The sequence below is a fragment of the Chiloscyllium plagiosum genome, chromosome 31, assembly GCF_004010195.1.
Source record: "Chiloscyllium plagiosum isolate BGI_BamShark_2017 chromosome 31, ASM401019v2, whole genome shotgun sequence".
Classification (NCBI taxonomy): Eukaryota; Metazoa; Chordata; class Chondrichthyes; order Orectolobiformes; family Hemiscylliidae; genus Chiloscyllium; species Chiloscyllium plagiosum.
The window spans coordinates 35,486,066-35,510,712 of NC_057740.1; the positions used below are offsets into that span (position 1 = coordinate 35,486,066).

General features: G+C 43.0%; 1 protein-coding gene across 6 annotated transcripts in view; it reads left to right on the top strand.

Annotated features, from left to right (window-relative positions):
* Window positions 1-24,647, top strand: part of LOC122565409 (spindlin-Z-like) — a 102,836-nt gene that overhangs the window by 50,923 nt on the left and 27,266 nt on the right. For all 6 annotated transcript variants that reach the window (XM_043721357.1, XM_043721358.1, XM_043721355.1 and 3 more), the window contains one exon: window positions 21,679-21,929. In XM_043721357.1, coding sequence (XP_043577292.1) covers window positions 21,679-21,929 — 251 coding nt within the window. The remainder of the gene's footprint in view (window positions 1-21,678; window positions 21,930-24,647) is intronic.

Genomic DNA, 24,647 nt, shown 5'->3' on the forward strand with positions numbered 1-24,647 from the left:
TGGATTGAGTGAGAGCTTAGGTCTGGAAGAAAAATTAGATTGGAAACGTTTTCAGCCATGAACAAAATATAGTAATTTTCCCACTACCCTTGTTTCACACCTGGTTTTGAGAGTTAAAACGTCTGTCTGAATATTTCCACGTCATGCTGTGTTTGTAAGGAACACCTTGCTCTGAAAATGAGCACAGATGGAGATTAATGGCTTCCAAGGTGTTTCTATACAGGAATTAAAATGTCAAGCGTGAATGAGTTCCATTTTATCATTGCCAAAGGATTTGACAGCTTTGAGGTTACATGGAAATTGACCTTCCTGCAACAATTCCTTTTGTGTAAGTTTGTGATTTGGTGTCATCGTTTGATAGAATAACTTATGCTTTTTAAAAGTATGTCAATCGTTGTCAGATGGATATAAATATATTTGGTGAGAGAAAAAGGGCATTGACTTTATTTTTAAAAACATCTTCAATTCTTGCCTCAGAATTTTTCAATGTGCACCAGAGCCCCCTTCCAGATGAACCATCACAGCTAAGCTGAAGAGTGAGTGTTGGTGGATTGTCTGCTGATGTGGACCTCAAAGATTAACCAAAGTTGTTCCAGCAGAATCCTTGCATTCTGGATTTCTAATTTAATTTTTAAATTTTTCTTTTGCTTATATTTTTTCCCCATCTTGCTTTCTCTTGTCCCTACTGTGCATGGTAATGTCACTGGGTTAGAAATCCAGGTTAATCCTTGGGGAGACAGGACCATCACTTCAAATGGTAGAATTTAAATTCAGCTGATAAAGTCTGGAATTGGAAGCTATCTTCATGATGGCAACCATGAAACTATATCAATTGTTCTAAAAGCCCATCTGATTCACCAGTATCCTTCCAGGGCAGATTTCTGCCATGCCCACTTAGTCCGCCCTACATGTCGCCAGACCCTGTAAAAGTGATGCCTTTTTATTTTTTCTGTATTTTTAGTTGGGGACTGAATCGGGGTAAGTTTTTTTTTCAACCAAGGTTTGCTGAAGGATTAATGCAGTTTTAAAAAGCAAGGAAGTTACTAGATTCAATTCCCCACAGTGTGGAAACAGGCCCTTCAGCCCAACAAGTCCACACCGACCCTCCGAAGAGTAACCTATCCAGACCCATTTCCCTCTGACTAATGCGCCTAACATTATGGGCAATTTAGCATGGCCAGTTCACCTGACCTGCACATCTTTGGACTGTGGGAGGAAACCCATGCAGGTACAGGGAGAATGTGCAAACTCCACACAGACAGTCACCCGAGGCCAGAGTTGAACCTGGGACCCTGCTGCTGTGAGGCAGCAGTGCTAACCACTAAGCCATCATGTCGCCCAAATTAGAGAGGCTGGGTAGGCTGGGACTTTGTTCCCGTATCATAAGAAGCTGAGGGATGACCTCGTAGAGATTTATAAAGGGCACAGATAGGATGAATAGCCAAGATTATTTTTTTCTCTCCAAGGTAAGGGAGTCCAGAACGAGAGGGCATAGATTTCAGGGGAGACGGGAAAGATTTAAAAGGGACCTGAGGGGCACCTTTTACAACATAGTGGTGTGGGTATGGAGTGAGTTGCCAGAGGAAATGGGTCATGGTCATAGAGTCAAACAGCAAGGAAACAGACCCTTTACCCAACTCGTCCATGCCAAGCAATGTTTTATTCGGTTAATCGAATGTCAGATTACATAGTTTATCTGAGCATCGGGACATTGTGGTCTTGCCGGATAATCGAATGCCAGATAATCGAGGTTCTGCTGTATTGAACTATAGTTTGCACATGAGCTTCAGCTGAGGTCTGTGTACAAATAGGAATTCAACTGGCAACTCGTAACATTGCTCTGGCAAGTGTTCCGCTGTTGATGATATAGCCACCCTGCCTGCCAGCAGCAATATCATTGATTCTCAAGTAGCTGGACATCTTGGAACTGTGAAATAGAGAAAACCTTGACCACCTCCAGCTCTGGGGAAATGCCTGTTCTCTGCAGTTAAAGCCATTTTAAGCCTGAAGAAAAACCAGTTTATCTTTCACCAGTTACTATAAACTGTGACTTTTAGTAAGTCGGAGACCTTTTCTAAGTGTGAAAGCCAGCTCATCCCTCCTGCAAATCAGCAACAGCATCCAGAGAAGGATAACTGAGAAGCAACGTTCTGATCAGCACAAGAACGAAATCGATCTTGGCAGGTCTTGTGAAAGAAGACCACTGAACTGCTTTCCCAATTTTCTATCCATCCAATCATAGACAATAGACAATAGGTGCAGGAGTAGGCCATTCTGCCCTTCGAGCCTGCACCACCATTCAGTATGATCAAGGCTGATCATCCTTAATCAGTATCCTGTTCCTGCCTTATCTCCATAACCCTTGATTTCATGTTTTATTTTTTCCTCCTGTATGTTGGAGTTAATAAGAGGGATAACCGTTTGACCTATTATTTAAATATGTAATGAATGCTTTCCACTTGGAACTGCGCACTCTCAAGAATATCCAAAAAGTTAAACACCATCCAGGTCAAAGCAGCACACTTGATTGGCACCCCATCTAACATTTTCAATATTCATGTTCTCCATGACCAACCCAGGCAACATTGTATGCCATCTAAAGGATGCACTACAACACAAAGCATCCTTAATAAAATGTTCCAAGCCTGAAACCTAGAACTAGGGCAGCAGATGTATGGGACATTTGTACCAGTTCCTCCTCCAAATTACATACCATCCTAACCTGGAACCGTATCACTGTTCGTTCACTGATGCTGACAGTGAATACTGGAGCACCCTCCCAAATGGATGTACCCACTGTGCATGGGCTGCAGTGATTTCACAAGGCAGCTCACCACCATCTTGAGGGCTGTGGTTAGGGATGAGAAATGTCTGCATAGCCACCAGTGAAAAAATAGTAAAGAAAATAACTTGATAAGATCAGTTACTCTCTCCATTACATTCCAAGCAAAAGCCTATCTTATTTTTTTTTCTGCTGCATGGACATCTTGTGTTTGCAAGTGTGTTCTAAAAGCGTAAGTGAATGCATCAACATGTTGATCAGCTTCAAGGGTTTGTTGCTATAACTTAATGGTTTCTGTGAAGCTTCAAATGGCACGAGTGTAAATATTGTAGCATTGATCTTAGTACGTACATTATTGCCGGGATTTCTTTGATCCTAATTGACTGTGACACACTGCTTTATGAATGATTGAAGTTGCACATGGTACTCGCTAGAATTCATGATGGACTGATAAGTTACATGGCATGTACAGTGTAGGAATAGACCATTTGGCCAACTTGATTTATAGTGTAATTTAGGATTCACGTGAGTGTCTACCCATCCACCCTTTTAATCTAACCCTATCCACATCCTATCTGGATTCCCCTTAAATGCATCTATACTAGTTATCTCAGTTGTGCTTTGTGGTAGTGAGTTCTACATTCTAGCCATCTTTTGGTTAATTAAGTTTCTACTGAATTTATCATTAGTTTAATCAGTTACTACATTACACTTTTAATCCCTAGTTTTAATCTTGTATACAAACAATAGAACTGAATATTACTAACTTTGCGTATAATTCTTTTACAAGACATTCACAATGAAAATAAATAAGGAGTCCTCAAAGACAAAATAAGTTTTGATCCAAGTTCATTTTTTTCCACTCTTATTCATGGAATATGGATGTCATTGACAAGAACAGCATTCTGAATTGCTCTTCAGAAGTTGTTGGAAAGTGTGTTCTCGAACTGCTACAGTCCATGTGATGTAGGTAGATGTACGTTTGTGTCAGGGAGAGAGTTCCAGAATTTTGACAGACACTGAAGTCACAGTAATTATCGATTCAAGTCAGGGTGGCGACTGAGTTGGAGGGCACCTTGCAGGTGGTGCATAAAATAACTGCGCAGAAGCTGGAATCCTGTCACCAAGTCACCCTTTATTTGCATGTGGAGAGTCCTTGACACTGATCTAGCTCGCCCAGAGCCAGCTCTCAGTCAACAGACCTCACACTTATTACATCTGTCAGCCAAGGTTCCTTGATTGGGGTGGTTAATCTGGTCCAATCAGGGAACACAGCTTATCTCTTCTACCTAGAGCATCTCTGAAGAAATTCATTCTCCTCTTCAGAGGACAAAGGCATCGAGGTGTCTATCCCAGAGTCTGAGGTCTCTCCAACGCTCGACAAAGCGTCTGAAATCATCTTGATCTCCTTATTCCTTTTTTAATCTTTTACTGCTCAGTCTACCCCCACAACTCTACTATTTTTCCATAACTCTGCATCACAATCCTTCTCAACATTATGGTTCTTGGTGATTTCAAATACTGAATACAGAAGCAAAGATGTCTTGACTGTAGAACCTTGGTGTGACTCTGGAATATTGCATGTAGTTTTGCTGCCTTTACCTTGGGAAAGCTACAGTAGCCTTAGTGGTAGTGCTGTGGCTGTTCACGGTATTAATTATGACAGATTGTCAGGAAATATATTGCTATTGAGTGGGAGGTGGCCGTACATATTTAACTGACAAGATTTCTGCATTACAATAGTGACTATACTTTTTTAAAAAAATGCTCAATTGTTATTATAAAGTAGCAGAGACACTCTAACATTAACATTAAATCTTTTACCTGTGAGGAATTCAAACGACTTTGTTTTGTTTTCTTGGATTCTGATTCAAGACTAAGCCAAGACATTGATCAGGCTTGTTTTAATAAAAGACCATTGTGTGCATTTCCATAATCTCCTGTGTGTGCTTACTCCAATTAGGAAGATAATTGAGCTTGCACTTCACTCTTTCAAATGAGTATGGTTTTCACTTTAATCCCTTACCATATTATAATGTGCAGGGATTTTGAAATGAAGGATTAAATGATCGATTTCTCATGTAAAATACAAATAGCTTCTAAAGTTTCCGCACAGCACACAGCGACCTGATCTACTCTATATTCTTGCCAAAGGTCACTTATTAAAGAGGGAGTTTGAACTTCAGACATGGTGAGCTTTAATCAATTTGGTGGCACTTTTGTCTCCAAATGGTGCAGTTAACTTGCATCTATCTGTCTTAAAAACATGGTGTTCAAGGCAATTCTGAAGGACTGCTGCATTGTCATAAGTGCAACCTTCTGACTTCATATCTGAATATGACTTGATATTTTACAGATCTTCCTGCTGTACTGGTGGACTAATTGGCTGGCCAATTTCCCTAAATAAATTACGACACTTTAAATAACTGTCATTTGGAAAGTTAGGTGGCCTGAAGCAAAGAACTGGCAGCATGGTGGCTCAGAGGTTAGCACTGCTGCCTCACTGCATCAGAGACCTAAGTTTGATTCTACCTTGTGTGACTTTGCAAACCTCACAGACACTCGCCCAATTTTTGCATGGGTTTTCTTGGAGTGCTCCCATTTCCTCCCACAGACCCAAGGTGTTCAGGTCAGGTGGATTGGATATGGTAAATGATTAGAGATAGTAACAAGGCATTGAGGGCAGGTCATGCCTCACAAACCTTACTGAATTCTTTTGAGGGCGTGACAAAACACGTTGAAGGTAGAGCAGTGAATGCGGTGTACATGGATTTCAGCAAGGTATTTGGTAAGTTTCCCTATGGTTGGCTCATTCAGAAAATAAGGAGGCATGATACAGGGAAATTTGTTTGTCAGGATACAGAACTGGCTGACCTATGGAAGACAGAGGTGATGATAGATGGAAAATATTCAGCCTGGAGTTTGTCCAATGGTGTTCTGCAGGGATCGGTTCTGTGACCTCTGCTCTTTGTGATTTTTATAAATGACTTGGGTGAGTAAGTGGAAGGGTGGGATAGTAAGTTTGCCAATGCCATCAAGGTTGGTGCATTTGTGGATAGTGTTGAGGGCTGTTATGGGTTGCAACTGGACATTGACAGGATGCAGAACTGAGCTGAGAAGTGGCAGATGGAGCTCAACCTGGAAAAGTGTGAAGTCATTCATTTTTGGAAGGTCAAATTTGAATGCAGAATACAAGGTTAAAGATGGGATTCTTGGCAGTGTGGAGGAACAGAGGAATGTTGGGGTCCATATCCATAGATTCCTCAAAATTGTCATTCAAGTTGATAGGGTTGTTCAGGCATGTATTGTTGGAAAATTTAAGCTCTGATCCCCAGCATCTGCAGTCCTCACTTTCTCCTTGTTCAGGCATATGGTGTGTTGGCTTTCATTAGCAGGGGGATTGAGTTTAAGAGCTGTGAGATTATCCTGCAGTTAGACCACACTTGAAATATTATTTTCAGTTCTGGTCACCTCCGTATAGGAACAATATGGAAGCTTTAGAGAGCGTGCAGAGGAGATTTACTAGGATGCTGCCTGACTGGAGAACAATTGGGCACAATTCTGGTCTCCTTCCTGTCTGAAAGATGTTGTGAAACTAGAAAAGGTTCATAAGGATGTTGCCAGGGCTGGAGGATTTGAGCTATAGGGAGAGGTTAAATAAGCTGGGGCTGTTTTCTGTGGAGCGTCAGAGGTTGAGGGGTGACCTTTATTGAGGTTTATAAAATAATGAAGGACATGCATAGGATAAATAGACAAAGTCTTTTCCCTGGGGTGAGTGAGTCCAGAGCTAGAGGGCATCGGTTTAGCATGAGAGGGGAAAGATATAAAAGAGACCTACAGGGCAACCTTTTCACACAGAAGGTGGTACATTTTTGGAATGAGCTGCCAGAGGAATTGGTGGAGGCTGGTACAATTGCAGCATTTAAAAGGCATCTGGGTGGGTATATGAATAGGAAGGGTTTGGAGGGTATGGGCTGGGTGCTGGCAGGTGGGATTAGATTGGGTTGTGATATCTGGTCAACAACGAGTTGGACCGAAGGGTCTGTTTGTGCTGTACAACTCTCTTTAAGAAAGGTTGAAGGAGCTAGGGCTTTTCTCATTGGACTGAAGAAGGATGAGAGGTGACTTGATAGAGGTGTACAAGATGATGAGAGGCATAGAGTGGATAGCCAGAGACGTTTCCCCATGTTGGAAATGTCTGTGATGACGGGGTGTAATTTTAAAGTGATTGGAGGAATGTTTAGGAGAGATGTCAGAGGTAGGTTCTCTACACCAAGCATGGTGGGTGCATGGAACGCACTGCCAACGGTGTGGTAGAGTCGATATTGTAAGGACATTTAAGTGACTTTTGGATAGGCACATGGAAGTTGGTACAATGAAGGGTTAGTCTGATCTTTGAGTAGGATAAGAGGCCAGCACAACAACAAGGGCTGAAGGGCCTGTACTGTTCTATGTTTCAAATTGTCCATCGTGTCCAGGGATGTGCTGGCTCAGTGGATTAGCTGTGCTAAATGTGGGGTTACAGCAATGTTTGGTTGGGGATGGGGTGTGGATGCCATGCTGTTTGGAGGTCAGTATGGATCCAATGGGTTGAATGGCCTGCTTCTACAGTGTAGGGAATTAAAGCCATGGATTTTTTTTTTAGATTAGATTACTTACAGTGTGGAAACAGGCCCTTCGGCCCAACAAGTCCACACCGACCCGCCGAAGCGCAACCCACCCATACCCCTACCTTTACCCCTTTAACCTAACACTACGGGCAATTTAGCATGGCCAATTCACCTGACCCGCACATCTTTGGACTGTGGGAGGAAACCGGAGCACCCGGAGGAAACCCACGCAGACACGGGGAGAATGTGCAAACTCCACACAGTCAGTCGCCTGAGTCGGGAATTGAACCCGGGTCTACAGGCGCTGTGAGGCAGCAGTGCTAACCACTGGGCCACCGTGCCACCCACAGGCAATCTTGATTGTCCAGTCCAAGTCTATGGCATTCCTGAAGCTCATTTTGCTCTCATGGTTGCTATTCAATCAGCCCTGAAGAAGGGTTACACCCGAAACATTGACTTCTGCACCTCCTGATGCTGTCTAGCTTGCTGTGTTCTTCCAGCCTCCTCCTGCCTGTCGACATTTTACTATCTGTGACATCATTGGAGGATAAATGCATATAAAACTACTCTTGCTGTTTAAAAGCGCAGTTTTTTTTCTGCAGAATCAGAGTTGTTACAGTGCAGAGAAAGATTGTCATGACTACATTGTCTTCCTGAACACTTTACAGTGCCAATCCCTGCCTTTTTCCACTAACCCTGAATATTGTTTCAATTTAAATAATCATTTGCTTTCAAGAATACCACAATTGAACCTGCCTCCACTTTATTTCCAGACAATGTTTCCTAACTATTTACTGTGAAAAGAATTATTTGCTCACCCCACATTTGCTGCTTATGCAAAACAATTCAAAACTATGCCACCTTGTTCCTGATCTGCTTACAAGTGGGAGCAGTTTCTCCTTATCACTTTGTCCAGATCTTCTGTGATTTTGAAAACTTGTATCTAATCCTCTGTAGGGTCATGAATTTTTATTCATTACCCTAGAGAGTAGTGGTTACCAGGACATTGTCTATATTCTCCTTAATTTTAGTTGGATTTCTAATCAGTAATTGGTTTGAAGGATTACGAAGAGCAGGAAAGAAAGTAGAGTTAAGGTTGAGGTGAGATCAGCCATGATCCTATTGAAAGGTAGAGCATACTCCAAGAGCTGAATTGTCTGAAACCACGCCCCAACCACAACCTTTTCCGGTTTCTGAACTCACTCCAATCTTTTGTCTCTTTGCCTTTTTTGAAAACCTTTTACCAGAACAGGTTTTTATTAACCTGAAACACCAATTCTGCTTCTCTGTACAATTGCTCCCTCATATGTGAAGTGTTTTTCATCATTTTATTGCTCACAGACAAATCATCTTGGACATCTTCCAGTTATAATGTTAAATTTACGCCATGCAAATGACCATGACACTTGTTGACACAGTTAATTGCAACACTTCAGAGTGCAGGTTACAAACCAGAGTCCATTTAGGCACAAGTTAGAACATAAACTAGGATGATACAAAACAGCTGTTTTGTATATACAAGAAATATTCATACATGGGATGCTCAAACTTACACCCGTGGATGTGCTCGTTTTCCTAACTCGAGCATTCATAAGTCAGACATTTGTAAACCAGCCACCCCTTGTAATTCGTTGCATATGAAGTAATTTGAGAATTGCAATATGATAGTTGCTACATAAATGCCGTCTTTTAATTGGGGAAACTGGGTTTCCAGTTTCAAATGTTGGACACGTGGTATCATCATGCAAAAACAAAATCTGCCTGTGTTGAGTGGCTTTTGCAGCTTCCCAAAATTCCTCAAGCTAATGGCATTATGTAAATTATAGGTATTGGCTAGCTCACTTGGTTGGTGGTCAGTTGGTGAAGCAGAATGACACCACCAGCGTAGATTCAATTTCTGCACCAGCTGAGGTTACCATGAAAGATATTCCTTCTCCATCTCTCCTCTTGCCTGAGGTATGGTGACCTGCAGGTTAGACTGCCACCAAGTCTCTCCCTCATGAGAGTGAGCAGCCCTATGGTCCGGTAGGTCTATGGCGATTTCACCTTTTTTTTAATGGAATTGTAGGCACTGGTACAATATTAAAAGCACGGCAACCAAACTCTGAATCACTAATGAGATAATGATCACATGGTCTCTTTAATTATGTTAATTGAATGTTGAATATCACGAAAGATGTCGGAAAGAATGCCATTGTTTTTCAAGTTATTTTATGGGATCCTTTGCAGCCATCTGAGTCCACAGAAGCCTCTACTCAAATAATCATAGGGTAGCATTATTCATAATCATTCAAAGAACAGACAGAGGTTACTTGGTCCCATCACATCCATGTTGGCTTTTCATACAACAATGCAGCCAGTCCCACTTTCCCCACTTGACATCTGTGACGCTGAAATCTGATTTCCTTTTGGAATCGTTGTCTCTGCATCCAACCCACTCCTGGGTGGAAGGTTCCAAGTTAATACTGTTTGGTGAATGACAGAGCTTTCCTCACATTCACCAACATCTCTTGCCAAAAGCTTAAACCTATTTCTTCTCATCTTTGGCTCAACGTCTGAATGGGAAGCTCTTTCTCTTAGGCCCCTCACGCACGTGCTCTCTGTCTTGCCTCATGCCCACTCTTTGGCTCAAGGGTTCTGGGTAATCCAAGGTGGAGCATAGTAAAAGTTCTGGCTCTAAAATACCCTTCGAGGTATTTTAGGTGTTGGAGGTGATTTACTCGAATTCCAGGAGCAGCAATTACTATTTTATATGCTGTTGCATTGTTTTGGAACTTTGGAGGGGAAAAAAAGGCAAAACAACGGCACTTTCAAAAGGGAGAGGAACAGACAAAGGCAACACATTGTGAGGTCAGTGCAGGAGAGAGAGAGAGGGAGGAACCTACGCAGTTACTGCTGCTGAAGTAATGTATCGCTGGACATCAGAGTGCATCTGGGAAAATTAACAAACAGTGAAATTCTCAATTGATCTTGGAGGAATGTGTTTAGGAGAGTTAACAGCACAGAAATTGATTAGTAAATATTTTGAAGTGTGGCCTTGCTGTAAGTCTGCAGTAGTGAGTATCGTGGGTGCTTTCTGGATTGTATGTTTTATAGAGTTATGTCTCTTGTTTAAACTTAAAAACATTTAAACCATAAGTATTGAGTTAGCCTGGAGCAGTGTTTTGTAGAGGAATAAGACAAGACTATTTTCTGGGTCTGCAGATTGGAAGAAGCAAAAATGGATGTTAGTAGAGTGATATGCTGCTCTTATTGGATGTGGGAGTTTAGGGAGAGTTTACGCGTTACTGCGGGTTATATCTGCAATAAATGCTGTTGGTTGTGACTCCTATCAGACCGAATGGATCGTTTGGAGTGACAGTTAGAGGCAATGAGGAATTTACAAGTGCAAGGGGATGAATTGGAAAGCAGTTATAGGAAGGGGAAAAAGTCGCAGATACAGTCACATAGATGGATTAACTCCAGGAAAGGTAAGAGAGGTAGGCAATTAGTGCAAGAGTCTTCTGTGGCTATCCCCGTTTCAAACAAGTATGCTGTTTTAGAAAATGTAGAGGGGATGGATTCTCGGAGAAAAGTAGCATGAACAGTCAAATTTCTGATATTGAGACTGACTCTAATGCAATGAGGGGTACATCGGGTTCCAAGAGATCGATTTGTGTTAGGAACTCTAGTTGGAGGCACAGAGTATGGAATGAGCTGCCAGAGGAAGTGGTGGAGGCTGGTGCAATTACAACATTTTAAAAGGCATCTGGATGGGTATAAAAATAAGAAGGATTTGGAGGGATATGGGCTGGATGCTGGCAGGTAGGACTAGATTGGGTTGGGATATTTGGTCGGCGTGGACGAGTTGGACCAAAGGGTCTGTTTCCATGCTGTACACCTCTGACTCTATAACAGTAGTACGCCACCTCTGCACTCAGCTATCGACCTTCATACCTTGCCTTCAATCATGGTGACCAGAACTGGATTCCTGCTTGGGTTGGAGCCTAAACAGAGCTTTATCGTATAATTTTGTACCATTTTGTGTGGTGATCTTGACGAGAAGAGCTGAGGCGTAGATTAACCAAAAGAATCTGTCAAAAACATGGTTTAAAAATCTCACAACACCAGGTTATAGTCCAACAGGTTTAATTGGAAGCACACTAGCTTTCTTCATCAGGTGATAGTGGAGGGCTTGATCGTAACACAGAATTTATAGCAAAAATTTGCAGTGTGATTAACTGAAATTATACATTGAAAAATTGATTGTTAAGCCTTTCATCTGTTAGAATACAGTGATTGTTTCACTACTTTCATGTGTAAATCACAAAACCTTTTTTAAAGTTGCATTCTTGGGTTAGCTGTTAACAATGGTGATAGCTAGACAATATGTTGAAGGTGTTAGCCCCCTGTGTTCTCTGTCTATGACCTGATGTTTAGATTGTTATCTCACTTTTTAGATTAGAATCAGGAGTTTTACATAAATTCATGCAGTTTTGAGATCAGAATGTATACACGAATGTATGCAGTTTTTGAGCAAAGTGCAATGTAACTCTGCAAGTACAAATTCACCCCACAAAATATTATCTCACTTTTTAGATTAGAATCAGGAGTTTTACATAAATTCATGCAGTTTTTGAGATCAGAATGTATACATGAATGTATGCAGTTTTTGAGCAAAGTGCAATGTAACTCTGCAAGTACAAATTCAACCCACAAAATATGTGTGTGCATGTGGGTCTTTGTCTGTGTGTCTGTCTGTCTGTCTGGGTGGGGGTTGTGTGTGTGTGGTGGCCACCCGTAATGTGACATGCACCCAAGGTCCCGGTTAAGGCCCTCCCTATGGGTACCGAACTTGGCTATCAGCCTCTGCTCGGCCACTGTCCTCTGCTGCCTGTCCCAAAGTCCACCTTGGAGGATGGTCACCTGAAGGTCCGAGGCTGAATGTCCTGGACCACTGAAGTGTTCCCCAACTGGGAGGGAACCCTCCTGTCTGTTGATTGTTGTGCGCTGCCCATTCATCCGTTGTCGTATCATTTGCTCGGTTTCCCCAATGTACCATGCCTCCGGGCATCTTGCCTGCAACGTATAAGATAGACAACATTGGCTGAGTTACATGAGTACCTGCCATGTACAAGTGGGGGAGGTGTTCCAGTCTCCAACCACCATCCTACAACTCATCTGCTTTATCCTCAATCATAACATCTTCACCTTTGACAACCAATTCTTCATCCAGACATACGGAACAGCCATGGGGACTAAATTTGCACCCCAATATGCCAACATTTTTATGCACCGGTTCAAACAAGATTTCTTCTCTATGCAGGATCTCCACCAACATTGTACACCAGGTACATTGATGACATTTTCTTCCTCTGGACCCATGGCGAGGAGTCACTGATAAAACTACACAGTGACATCAACAAGTTTCATCCCACTATCAAACTCACCATGGACTACTCTCGACTGTCTGTCTCATTCTTGGACACCTGCGTCTCCATCAAGGACGGACACCTCAGCACCACACTCTACCGCAAATCCACAGACAACCTCACAATGCTACACTTTTCCAACTTCCACCCAAAACATATTAAAACAGCCATTCCCTATGGACAAGCCCTACGCACACACCGGATCTGCTCAGATGAGGAGGAACGTGACAGACACCTGGAAGTACTCAAGGAGGCCCTCACAAGAACTGGGTACGATGCTCAACTCATCGACCGCCAGTTCCGACGTGCCACAGCAAGGAACCGTAATGACCTCCTCAGGAGACCGACACGTGCTGCAACTGACCAGGTACCTTTCGTTGTTCAGTACTTCCCAGGGACTGAAAAATTACGCCATGTTCTTCGTGACCTGCAACACATTATCAATGAGGATGAGCACCTCACCAAGACCTTTCCCACACCTCCACTACTTACCTTTAAACAACTGCCAAATCTCAAACAGATCGTTGTTCGTAGCAAACTGCCCGGCTCTCAGGACAACTCCATACAACCCTGTCACGGTGGACGCTGCAAGACGTGTCAGATTGTGGACATAGATACCACTATTACGCGTGCGAACACCTCCCACCTTGTACATGGCAGGTACTCATGTGACTCAGCCAACGTTGTCTATCTTATACATTTGCAGGCAGGGTTGCCCGGAGGCATGGTACATTGGGGAAACTGAGCAAAGGCTACGACAACGGATGAATGGGCAGCGCACAACAATCAACAGACAGGAGGGTTCCCTCTCAGTTGGGGAACACTTCAGTGGTCCAGGACATTCAGCCTCGGACCTTCAGGTGACCATCCTCCACGGTGGACTTTGGGACAGGCAGCAGAGGAAAGTGGCCGAGCAGAGGCTGATAGCTAAGTTCGGTACCTATAGGGAGGGCCTTAACCGGGACCTTGGGTTCATGTCACTTTACAGGTGATCACCATTGCACGACTCACGGACACACACCCACACGCACCCATATAGACACGCACACGCTCCCACATGCACCCCCTCACAGACTTAAGACACTCTGCGCACGCACACATATACACACTTTCTCACACTCTCAACCCCCACCCCAGACCGACAGACAGACAAAGACCCACATGCACACATATATATTTTGTGGGGTGAATTTGTACTTGCAGAGTTACATTCTACTTTGCTCAAAAATTGCATACATTCATGTAGAACTCTGATCTCAAAAACTGCATGAATTTATGTAAAACTCCTGATTCTAATCTAAAAAGTGAGATAACCATCTAAACATCAGGTCATAGACAGAGAACACAGGGGGCTAACACCTTCAACATATTCTGGATCAATGGTGCTGCAAGAGCACAGCAGTTCAGGCAGCATCCAAGGAGCTTCAGCAAAATCGTTTCGGGCAAAAGCCCTTCATGCCGAAACGTCGATTTTGCTGAAGCTCCTCGGATGCTGCCTGAACTGCTGTGCTCTTCCAGCACCATTGATCCAGAATCTGGTTTCCAGCATCTGCAGTCATTGTTTTTACCTTCAACATATTGTCTAGCTATCACCATTGTTAACAGCTAACCCGAGAATGCAACTTTAAAAAAATGGTTTTGTGATTTACACATGAAAGAAGTGAAACGATCACTGTATTCTAACAGATGAAAGGCTTAACAGACAATCAATTTTTCAATGTATAATTTCAGTTACATCACACTGCAAATTTTTGCTATAAATTCTGTGTTACGATCGAGGCCCTCCACTATCACCTGATGGAGTGTCGCTCCGAAAGCTAGTGTGCTTGGACTATAACCTGGTGTTGTGATTTTTAACTTTTGTACGCTCCAGTCCAACACCGGCAACTCCAAGTCAAAAACATGGTTCTTCCAAAATAAGATGCCCAGCATGCAGCAGGATGTGGACCTTTCTCAGTACTGGCTTGAAACCTGCCACCTTCTGTCTTGCAGGCAAATATACCTCTGGACCAAGTCTGTTGTTAATCCTCACTTCCAGTTCTCCGGCACTTTGCTTTATACATTCTTCTCTGGGCTGGATCTTTCTGGGTCATGTTTTGGAAAAAAAATCACTCTTTTGGATATTAAAAGGGTAGCTTGTGATCATAACAATGGAGGTAAAAACTACAAAACAAAAACTGATGTAGGTTATTAGAAAAGAACTGTAATGTTTAAAGTTTGTGAGAAGATTTGTAGCTCGGGTGCTCGTAATGTTTGTTGGGCACGTGGTTGTCCTCAATTCAAATTATATAGTGTGGCTTCCATTTTCAGGTGAATCTGAGTGGATAATTTTTCTAACTCTGTTGAAATCACGTTTTGCTTTGCTGATTCAATCAGTTCGATACTCTCTCTCTTACTGGGCAATTTTTGAGCAGCAAATCTACACTAAACACTGTCAACTCCAGCAAGTCATATTTGATTGTGTCTAAATGTTTGGTCTCTTCCCCCCACATTACTCCTAGATTTGTACCTTTTACTTGTCCTGACATATTAATGCAACAGCTACTTGCATTTATTTAGTAGCATTTGGTTCCAAAGGCATTTGACAGGGATGGAATCAGTTTGAAAAATGGGTAAATGACTAAGATAAGAATGGCCAGGATATAATTTACCGGGTTCCTGTGTCCCAACGACATTAAGCTACTTGAGGTTGCCTGGTGTGATGCTGCAGCACTCCAATACATTTGTTTGTGAAGCTCTGGTTCAGGTGCTTGGCTTTTGCTTAATTAGCATGTATTTAAACTGAGACATTGAGACAGGAGCTGATCAATGGCCCTGAAGGAGGATGCTATGCATCTTTCCTGCTCATCATTCCGGTCACCCTCTGGAAAAAGTATTTGAGTGCACATGTTGAATAAGGGTATCTCTGATTATTGAGCTCAGTTTGTTTTTTCCCCTTCTATTTCCTCATTACCTCACACACTATTTGTCAGCTTTTCATCAACATTGTCCTGAAAACTATAATGGCCCTGGAAAGAATATACATAGCTTCTGCAAAACACTAGAAAAATTGGGATCATAAAATCATACAATCTTTAGTGTGGAGGCAGACTGTTCAGCTCATAGAGTCTGCAGAGACCCTCCGAAAAGCATCCTACCCTGACCCATCCCCTTACCCTATCCCACATTTTCCCAAGGTTAACCCACCTAGCCTGCACATCCCTAAACACTATGGGGCAACTTATCATGGCCAATCCACCTAATCTGTACATCTTTGGACTGTGGGAGGAGACTGGAGCACCCAGAGGAAACCCATGCAGACACGGGGAGAATGTGCAGACTCCGCATGGACAGTCACCTGAGGGTAGAATCAAACCTGGATCCCTGATGCTGAGACAGTAGCACTAATCAGTGAGCCACCATGCTGCCCCAGAACCATCTGTGATTTTAAATGCTGTGCCATTCTCAATTTCCAACTTCTGTTAATTTTGCATTGTCTTAACATTGCAGCCAGTGTGCTGTCCAGAGCAGTGCTGAAACTGCCGTACACATTTCAACTTTGGTGACATTTTCCTCTTCTTGGATTTAATTTCCGACTTTGTTTCTGGTTGAGCTGAAATTGAAATTATGTGAAGCCCGGGATGGGGGGGCATGTTGCGGAATGAGGTCTGGTTTGTGGTTCAGGTTTGTAATGCTGGGAATCTGCAGCAGAGGTTAGATGCCACTGGGTGTTTTAAGATTATTTCCAGTAACATTTGCTCACAGTAAAAGCAGCAACTCTACAGGTTCTGAATGTGCTCGTGTCCGCCAAGTTAAAAGACGATCTCTCCTGCCGATGTGGAATTGGCTCTGAACACTTCCTGTTAGTTGTTCAAGGGATGCATGTGTTGCTCCCTTACTAAGCATTTATTTCCTAGCCTTAATTTCCTTTTGGGATGATGGTATTGAGTCGCCTTCTTGAGCTAATGCCACCCTTGATGTGTTGGGGAGACCCACAGTGCTGTTATGGACAGAGCTTCAGGATTTGATGCAGTGACAATGAAGGGATGACAATATAGTTCCATATCCTACCTTCCACTCATGGCACCTTCCCCTGCCACTGCAAGAGGTGTAAATCCTGCACCCACACCTCCCCCCTCACCTCTGTCCAAGACCCCAATGGATCCTTCTACATTGGCAGAGATTTTCCTGCACATCCAAATACTACTACTACTACTGTGTCCATCTCTCTCGATGGGTCTTCTGTATGTTCGGGGAGATAGGACACCAACTCGTGGAATGTTTCCGGGAACATCTCTGGGGAATGTGCACCAAACAGAATTTTCATTCACATTATGGCACCTCCAACAGTATAGTGTTGCACTGTCAGCCAGGATATTTCCTTTTCAGTCTCTAGTGTGGGTCAGCTGACTCCGATCACACTGCCATCCATTGACCCTTGCAGACATTGTGGCAACTTAACCCAAGGAAGACATCAACTGGGATAATGTCAAATAATAGTTAAGAATGTCGTGATAACATCCTTTACTAGTGCATCTAGTGGCTAAGCCCTAGCAACTGTGTTGCTATGGACACAGTTGCTAAGTACTAATATAAGCCAGTTCCAAAGGCTTATGTTTTGTTTGGTGTGGTCTTTGCTGCTTATTGGCTGATGTCCAGTGATTTGCTTGAACTCAAAGTTCTCTGTTTCTGTGGTTGCAACGCCCTGTTTTTCCATTTTGAAACTAAATTTAAAAATAAAAATTGCTCTTGCATTTAAATGCTGGTTGAAGAATATCTGCCATCTTGGTTTGTGGACAGAAGCCACTTGCTGTTCTCTAGTTCCCAGTGTTGACTATTACTGGAGGAAGCTCATGCAGTATTGCCTCAAGACTGGGCTCTGGAAATGGCCTGTTCAGAGCAGTGCCAAGCCACCGCTTGATGGTGAATGCCATACTGACCCTTGGCTCTGTGCTTGAGATCACTTTTAAATTTAGTGTTTACATTTGTTCGCGTTTGTAAACAAGCATGCATTTGATTCTGCACTCCCAGGGTCTCCAGCTCTGCAGCTCCGCCTACTGATTTAGTTCGCTATGTGTTTCCCTGGCTGTTTCTTCTACCCTGCACTTAATTCAGTTTTTTGATGAGGATGGGGAGTTTCTTTTGAAATTGTAACAAGCAACATGTTAATATCTCCCCATTCCCGAATCCCACTCATCTTACCATTGCCCTACACACAAGCACTCCACTGACTCTCTTTCCCACCCTCTCCCAATAGCCTTTGATATAATGGAACTACTTCGACACAGTGTGAGCCCCTTCCCAGTAGCACATGATGCCTGTGCCCTCGACTAATTGGGTCCCTAGAAGCCATGCAATGGTCTTGACAGTCTAAGGCTGTGCTGATATTGCTCTCCAGTCTGTAGATTAATTGAACTAGCCACCATTTTTTACAAGTAGTGTACACATTGAACTGCCACAGTAGATCCTCCAATGTGTACATGTTGTTGTTGTTGTTGTTGTTGTTGTTGTATAATTCAGGATTTCAACCTGGAGCTAGCTTTTACATTATGCTGTTGACTAAATTTCCATCAGGACTTTGATCGAAACTCAAGATCACCTTGAATAGAAGCTGTAGAAACCAGTAAATAGGCTGTATTAAAATTGACCTCCTTTAGAAACATTGCAATGGGCGTGGTCTCTTGGGCCTTTGCCCATTCAGTTAGGTTGTGGCTGATCTGTACCTCAACCCTCCTTACCCAGCTTTGATTTGTATCTTGCATCCATACCAGCATTCCCTCTAATTTACCTTCTGGTTGTGTGAGCCTTTGAGGTCCATGCGTGTCAAATATTTGCATGATCACCATATGTAGGACCTTGGAGTGGCTGCACACAGTTTACTGGGAGCGTTAACTCTTACCTCACTAAAATAAATTGGCCAAATTTGTTTAGAAGGTTTTAATTGAGCCATCGCCCCTCATGTGAGAGCAGCAGGAGGCATTTCTGCCCATCGGGTCTGTCCCAGCATTCATTTAAATCTTGACTGATCTTTCACCTCAATTCTATTTCCATATCTCATTCTGTCATTAGTCTCCAGAAAAGTGTCAATTTCTGTCTTGGACACGTTCAGTGGTTGAGCTTCCACACACCACCTGGGGTTAAGAATTCCAAAAATTCACCACTTTTTGAGTGACATTTCTCCTCATCTCCATCTTAATTGATCTGTCCCTTTTATCCTGGGATTATTTCTCCTGGTTCTAGGGTCTTTCTACATATTTTTAAAATCCTTTTGTGAGGAGACGTTCTTCACTCTTGAATGACTTGACTGTAATAATTTATTACATTGTGAAGGATTATCTTAAGTTTCTATTTGCTGGCTCAAACTGTGGGCAAGTTGTTTCTGGAATGGGAGGAGTTGGAAATATGAGTTATAGGCTAACAACTTCTCCATGGGAGACTGGTTAGCAAGGTTAGATCTCATGGAATACAGGAAGAACTAGCCATTTGGGTACAGAACTGGCTCAAAGGCAAAGGGTGGTGGTGGAGGGTTGTTTTTCAGACTGGAGGCCTGTGACCAGTGGAGTGCCACAGCAGGACTTATACACTTAATGGTAAGGTCCTAGGGAGTGTTGCTGAGCAAAGAGACCTTGGAGTGCAGGTTCATAGCACCTTGAAAGTGGAGTCGCAGTTAGATAGGATAGTGAAGAAGGCTTTTGGTAAGCTTTTCTTTATTGGTCAGAGTATTGAGTACAGGAGTTGGGAGGTCATGTTGCGGCTGTACAGGACATTGGTTAGGCCACTGGAATATTGTGTGCAATTCTGGTCTCCTATCTATTGGAAAGATGTTGTGAAACTTTGAAAGGGTTCAAAAAAGGTTTACAAGGATGTTGCCAGGGTTGGAATATTTGAGCTATAGGAAGAGGTTGAATAGGCTGGGCTGTTTTCCCTGGAGCGTTGGAGGCTGAGGGATGACATTCTAGAGGTTTATAAAATCATGAGGGGCATGGATAGGGTAAATAGACAAAGTCTTTTCTCTGGGGTGGGTGAGTCCAGAACTAGAGGGCACAGGTTTAGGGTGAGAGGGGACAGATATAAAAGGGACTTATGGGGCAACTTTTTCACACCGGGTGGTGTGTGTATGAATGAGCTGCCAGAGGAAGTGGTGGAGGCTGGTACAATTGCAACATTTAAAAGGCATTTGGATGGGTTTGGAGGGATATGGGCTGGGTGCAGGTAGGTGGGACTAGATTGGGTTTGGGATATCTGGTTGGCATGGATAAGTTGGACCGAAGGGCCTGTTTCCATGCTGTACATCTGCCTCTATAACTTCTGTTCCAAATTCAATGGATTTCCTATTGTTAGGGGGAGGTGTCTCATAACTGGTGCATTCACAAATCATTAAACGTGGCAATCAGGATAACTATATGGTTCAGTGGGTAGCACTCTCATCTTGGATTCACGAGGTTTGGAGTTCAAATCCCAGGCTGCCAATCCTGTGCATTATGGGTCGTGGCTGGGGAACATGGACCACAGTGATTCAGTGACCATGTACCATGAGTAAATTTTAAAAAAAATACAGATCCCTCCTTTTGGTTGGAATATGAAGCATCTTCAGGAACAGCACACTTGGGGATCTTGGAAGGTTAGAATCACAGCCAGCACTGTCTCAGCCCATCCGGCCTGTTGTGTCTATGCTGACCCACCGAAGGAGTAATCCGTCAATCTGTTACCTTTGAGAAATATTGGAGGTCTCTGGAACTATACTGGATGGAGTTTAGAAGGATGAGGAGGGAATCTGATTGGAAACGGGCTGTTTCCACACTAAGGATTCCATAATAATAGTGTGATAGGTCCATTCTGTGAAATTTATAGAATACTGAATGGCCTGGACAGAGTGGATGTTGGGAAGATGTTTCCATTAGCAGGAGAGACTAGGACCTGAGTGCACAGCCTTGGAGGGAAGGGAAGACCCTTTAGAACAGAGACAAGGAGGAATGTCTTCAGCCAGAGAGTGGTGAATCTGTGGAACTCATTGCTGCAGAGGGCTGTAGAGGCCAGGTCATGGAGTATATTTAAAGCAGAGGTAAGTTCTTGATTGCCAAATGTTATGAGGAGAAAGTGGAAAAATGGGTGTTGAAAAACCTATCAGCCATGATGGAATGGTGGAGCAGACCCAATGGACTGAATGGCCTATATTGGGCTCCTATGGTCGTATGGTCACCTTCACCTGTAATCCTGTATCTTTGTCCTTTTAGGAAGATTTGGCAACAAGACAAATTGAGAAATTATTTGATGAAGGAGTTTTAAATTTCCAAATGGGTAGGTATAGGCAAATATGAACTACAATCTTTATATACTCTTAAGGCAGAAGTGAATAGACTTTTGATGACCAAGGGGATCAGGGATATAGAGGAATGTAGAATTGATGCTCAAAACACTTCCCAGGGGCTCAAGTGGACTACGCTTGTTCCTTGATTTCATATGTTCAAAAAGACTTTCCACTGTCGGAGTCCAAAACTAGGGACCATAAGCATCAATGTAGGATGGTCCCTACTAAATCCACTGAGGGATCGAAGAGCCATTCTTCACTGAAAATGGATAGAATATAAAGACCTATCAAGAGAAGTAATTATGATGAATGGCATAGGCAGTAGATGAGGAATAGAGGGTGAAAAGCAAGAGGATGTGTTTTAGAACGTGAGGTGTAGTAAAGCTAAGGAGGAGGTTCCTATGCAGCCCTAATGACTTGACTCAAATCTACATTGTAGAATGCCAGACTCAAAACACAAGTTGAGTTGGCAGTTCCAACCACCTGTTAGAAATTTGGGATGATTGCACTTGGTCTGCGATTAATGAGACTGTGATGAAATGGAACAAATTTAAATTTTTGCTATTTTTGTTGCTTTTTATCTCCAAGGAAGCGTACCAAAGCAGATTCGAGTGACCCAGTCGCCTACAAACAGCGCAGTATTGTTGGCAGTAAAGTGCAACATGGTTGGAAGGAGAAGTCTGGAGTGGTAACGCAGTGGAAGGGCACAGTGCTAGACCAGCTGCCAGTTAACCCCTCGCTCTTCTTGGTCAAGTATGATGAATTCGACTGTGTTTATGGGATTGAACTTTTCAAAGATGAAAGGGTTTCGGGTCTTGAAATTCTACCGGATAAAAGCGGTAAGCAATATGTTGTGGGCCAACAGTTTTTGTTTTTAATGTATATTAAGCACACGTGCACAGTTATGAGAGTAATTGCTTCAAAAGCCCTCGTACCCATGCAAGTGGCAAGTAACATTTGTGCTGCGTAAGTGCTAGGTAATGATCATCTCCAAGAAAATAAAATGTATCTATCACCTCATGATATTCAATAGCATCACTGTCACTGAATCCCCTACTTTTAACATCCTCGGGTTTACCATTGATCCTAAAACTGAACTTGACTGGTCATTTAGATACTGCAGCTGCAAGAACAGGCCTAGACTAGGAATCTTGCAGTGAGTAATTCAACACCAGACTCCTGAAACCATGTCCACCATCTACAAGGCACAAGTCAGGGGTGTTAGAACGCATACCATTTGCCAGGATAACTGTAGCTCCAATATTATTCCAAAATACTCAACAGCATACAGGACAAAGCAGCCCACTTGATTTGGTAGCACATTGACAAACATCCACTCACTTCATCTCGGGTGATCAGTACCAGCAGTGTCTGACATCTGCAACATCAGGTAAATCTCTTTAATCGTTATATCAAAATTTATTTTAAAAAGTGTAATAATGTCTGTTAACAGACAAAACAGCCTTCAAGGGCTCACTGCTTTACTTTTGAAATTTGTATTCATATTGTGAAGCAATGCAAATCTGGACCGTCTGAGTTGAAATTTGAGAGCCCCATCTGTCAGTTATGGCAGTTGATTTAATTTAAGATCTGATTCACGTATCTGCTGCTGGATCTTGCTGTCACCCCTGGAGGGGCTGGGGGAGTGCAATGTTACATCATTGGCTGAGTCATGTTTGTCACTTTATACAGTAGCTATGTTCCATTCTGTGTTGCACAAGATTCAAGAAACTGTTGGTATCGTCCATTTTGTGCTTTTCAGAGTTACAGAAAATAAATGAGTCATTATTGTCTTGGCTACTGTTTCAGACACTGAAATTAAATGAGGTTTAATAGATATCTGTGACAATGGGGTATTCAATAATCATCACTTTGTGTAAAACAATTTTTCCCCTCTTGATCATTCATTTATTTCCTACTCTTCGGCTCTTCCTATTCCTTCGAAGGCCAGGATCCAGGTTGGGATGGGATCTTGTTATGGTTACCATTCCTCCATTATTAAGATTAAGCATTGCCTTAGTGGTATTATCGCTAAACTGTTCATCCAGACACCCAGGTAATGTTCTGGGGACCTGGGTTCGAATCTTGCCCTGGCTGATGGTCAACATGGAATTCAATAGACTCTTTAATTCCAGATATTTAATGATCATGCATACGTTGTTGGAAAGACCCATCTGGTTTAGTAATGCCCTTCAGAGAAGGAAACTGCCATTCTTACCTGGTCTGGCCTACATTTGACTCCAGACCCACAGCAATGTGCTTGAATACCCTCTGAGCACTTAGGGATGGATGACAAAAACGATGGATGATTAAATGTAAAATATAAGCCATAACTATTAATTTAACCTGGGGCAGTGTTTTGTAGAGGAATAAGACGGTGTTATTTTCTGGGTCTGTAGATTGTGAAGGAGCAAAAATTGACTTTAGTAGAGTGATGCGTACTTCTTGTCAGATGTGGGAGTTTAAAGAGAGTTTATGGGTTGCTGCGGATTATATCTGCAATAAATGCTGTTGGTTGCAAATCTTATCGGATCGAATGGATTGGTTGGAGAGGCAAATCTTATCGGATCGAATGGATTGGTTGGAGAGACGGTTAGAAGCAATGAGGAATTTGCAACAGCAACAGTATGTGATGGAAGGGGGGACATGTCTCAGATACAGTCACATAGATGGGTTAGCTCCAGGAAAGGTAAGAGAGGTAGGCACCTAGTGCAGGAGACTTTTGTGGATATACCTACTTCAAACAAGTATGCTGTTTTGGAAAATGTAGGGGGTGATTGAGTTACAGGGGAACGTATCACGAACAGCCAAGTTTCTGGTATTGAGACTGGCTCAAATGCAACGAGGGGTACCTCTGGTTCCAAGAGATCAATTGTGTTAGGGGATTCCGTAAACCGAGGTACAGACAGACGTTTGTGGCCAGCAGCAAAAAATCAGAATGGTGTGTTGCTTCCCTGGTGCCAGGACCAAGGATGTCTCCGAGAGGGTGCAGAATGTTGTCAAGGGGGAGAGGGGCCAGCAAGAGGTCACTGTCCACATTGGAACCAATGACATAGGAAGGGAAAAGGATGAGATTCTGTAGAGTGATTACAGAGTTAGGCAGGAATTTTTAAGAGGTCCTCGAGTAGTAATATCTGGAAGACTCCTGGTGCTACGAGCTAGTGAGGGCAGGAATAGGAAGATAGAGCAGATGCATGCATGGCTGAGGAGCTGGTGTATGGGAGCAGGATTCACATTTTTGGATCATTGGAATCTCTTTTGGGGTAGAAGTGACCTGTACTGATTGCAGGAGAAAGTGAGGTCTGCAGATGCTGGACCGCCTACTTGCGGAGAACACCTCTGGGACACCCGGACCAACCAACCCAACCACCCTGTGGCTCAACACTTCAACTCCCCCTCCCACTCCACCAAGGATATGCAGGTCCTTGGACTCCTCCATCGCCAGACCACAACAAAACGACGGTTGGAGGAAGAGCGCCTCATCTTCCGCCTAGGAACCCTCCAACCACAAGGAATGAACTCGGATTTCACCAGTTTCCTCATTTCCCCTCCCCCAC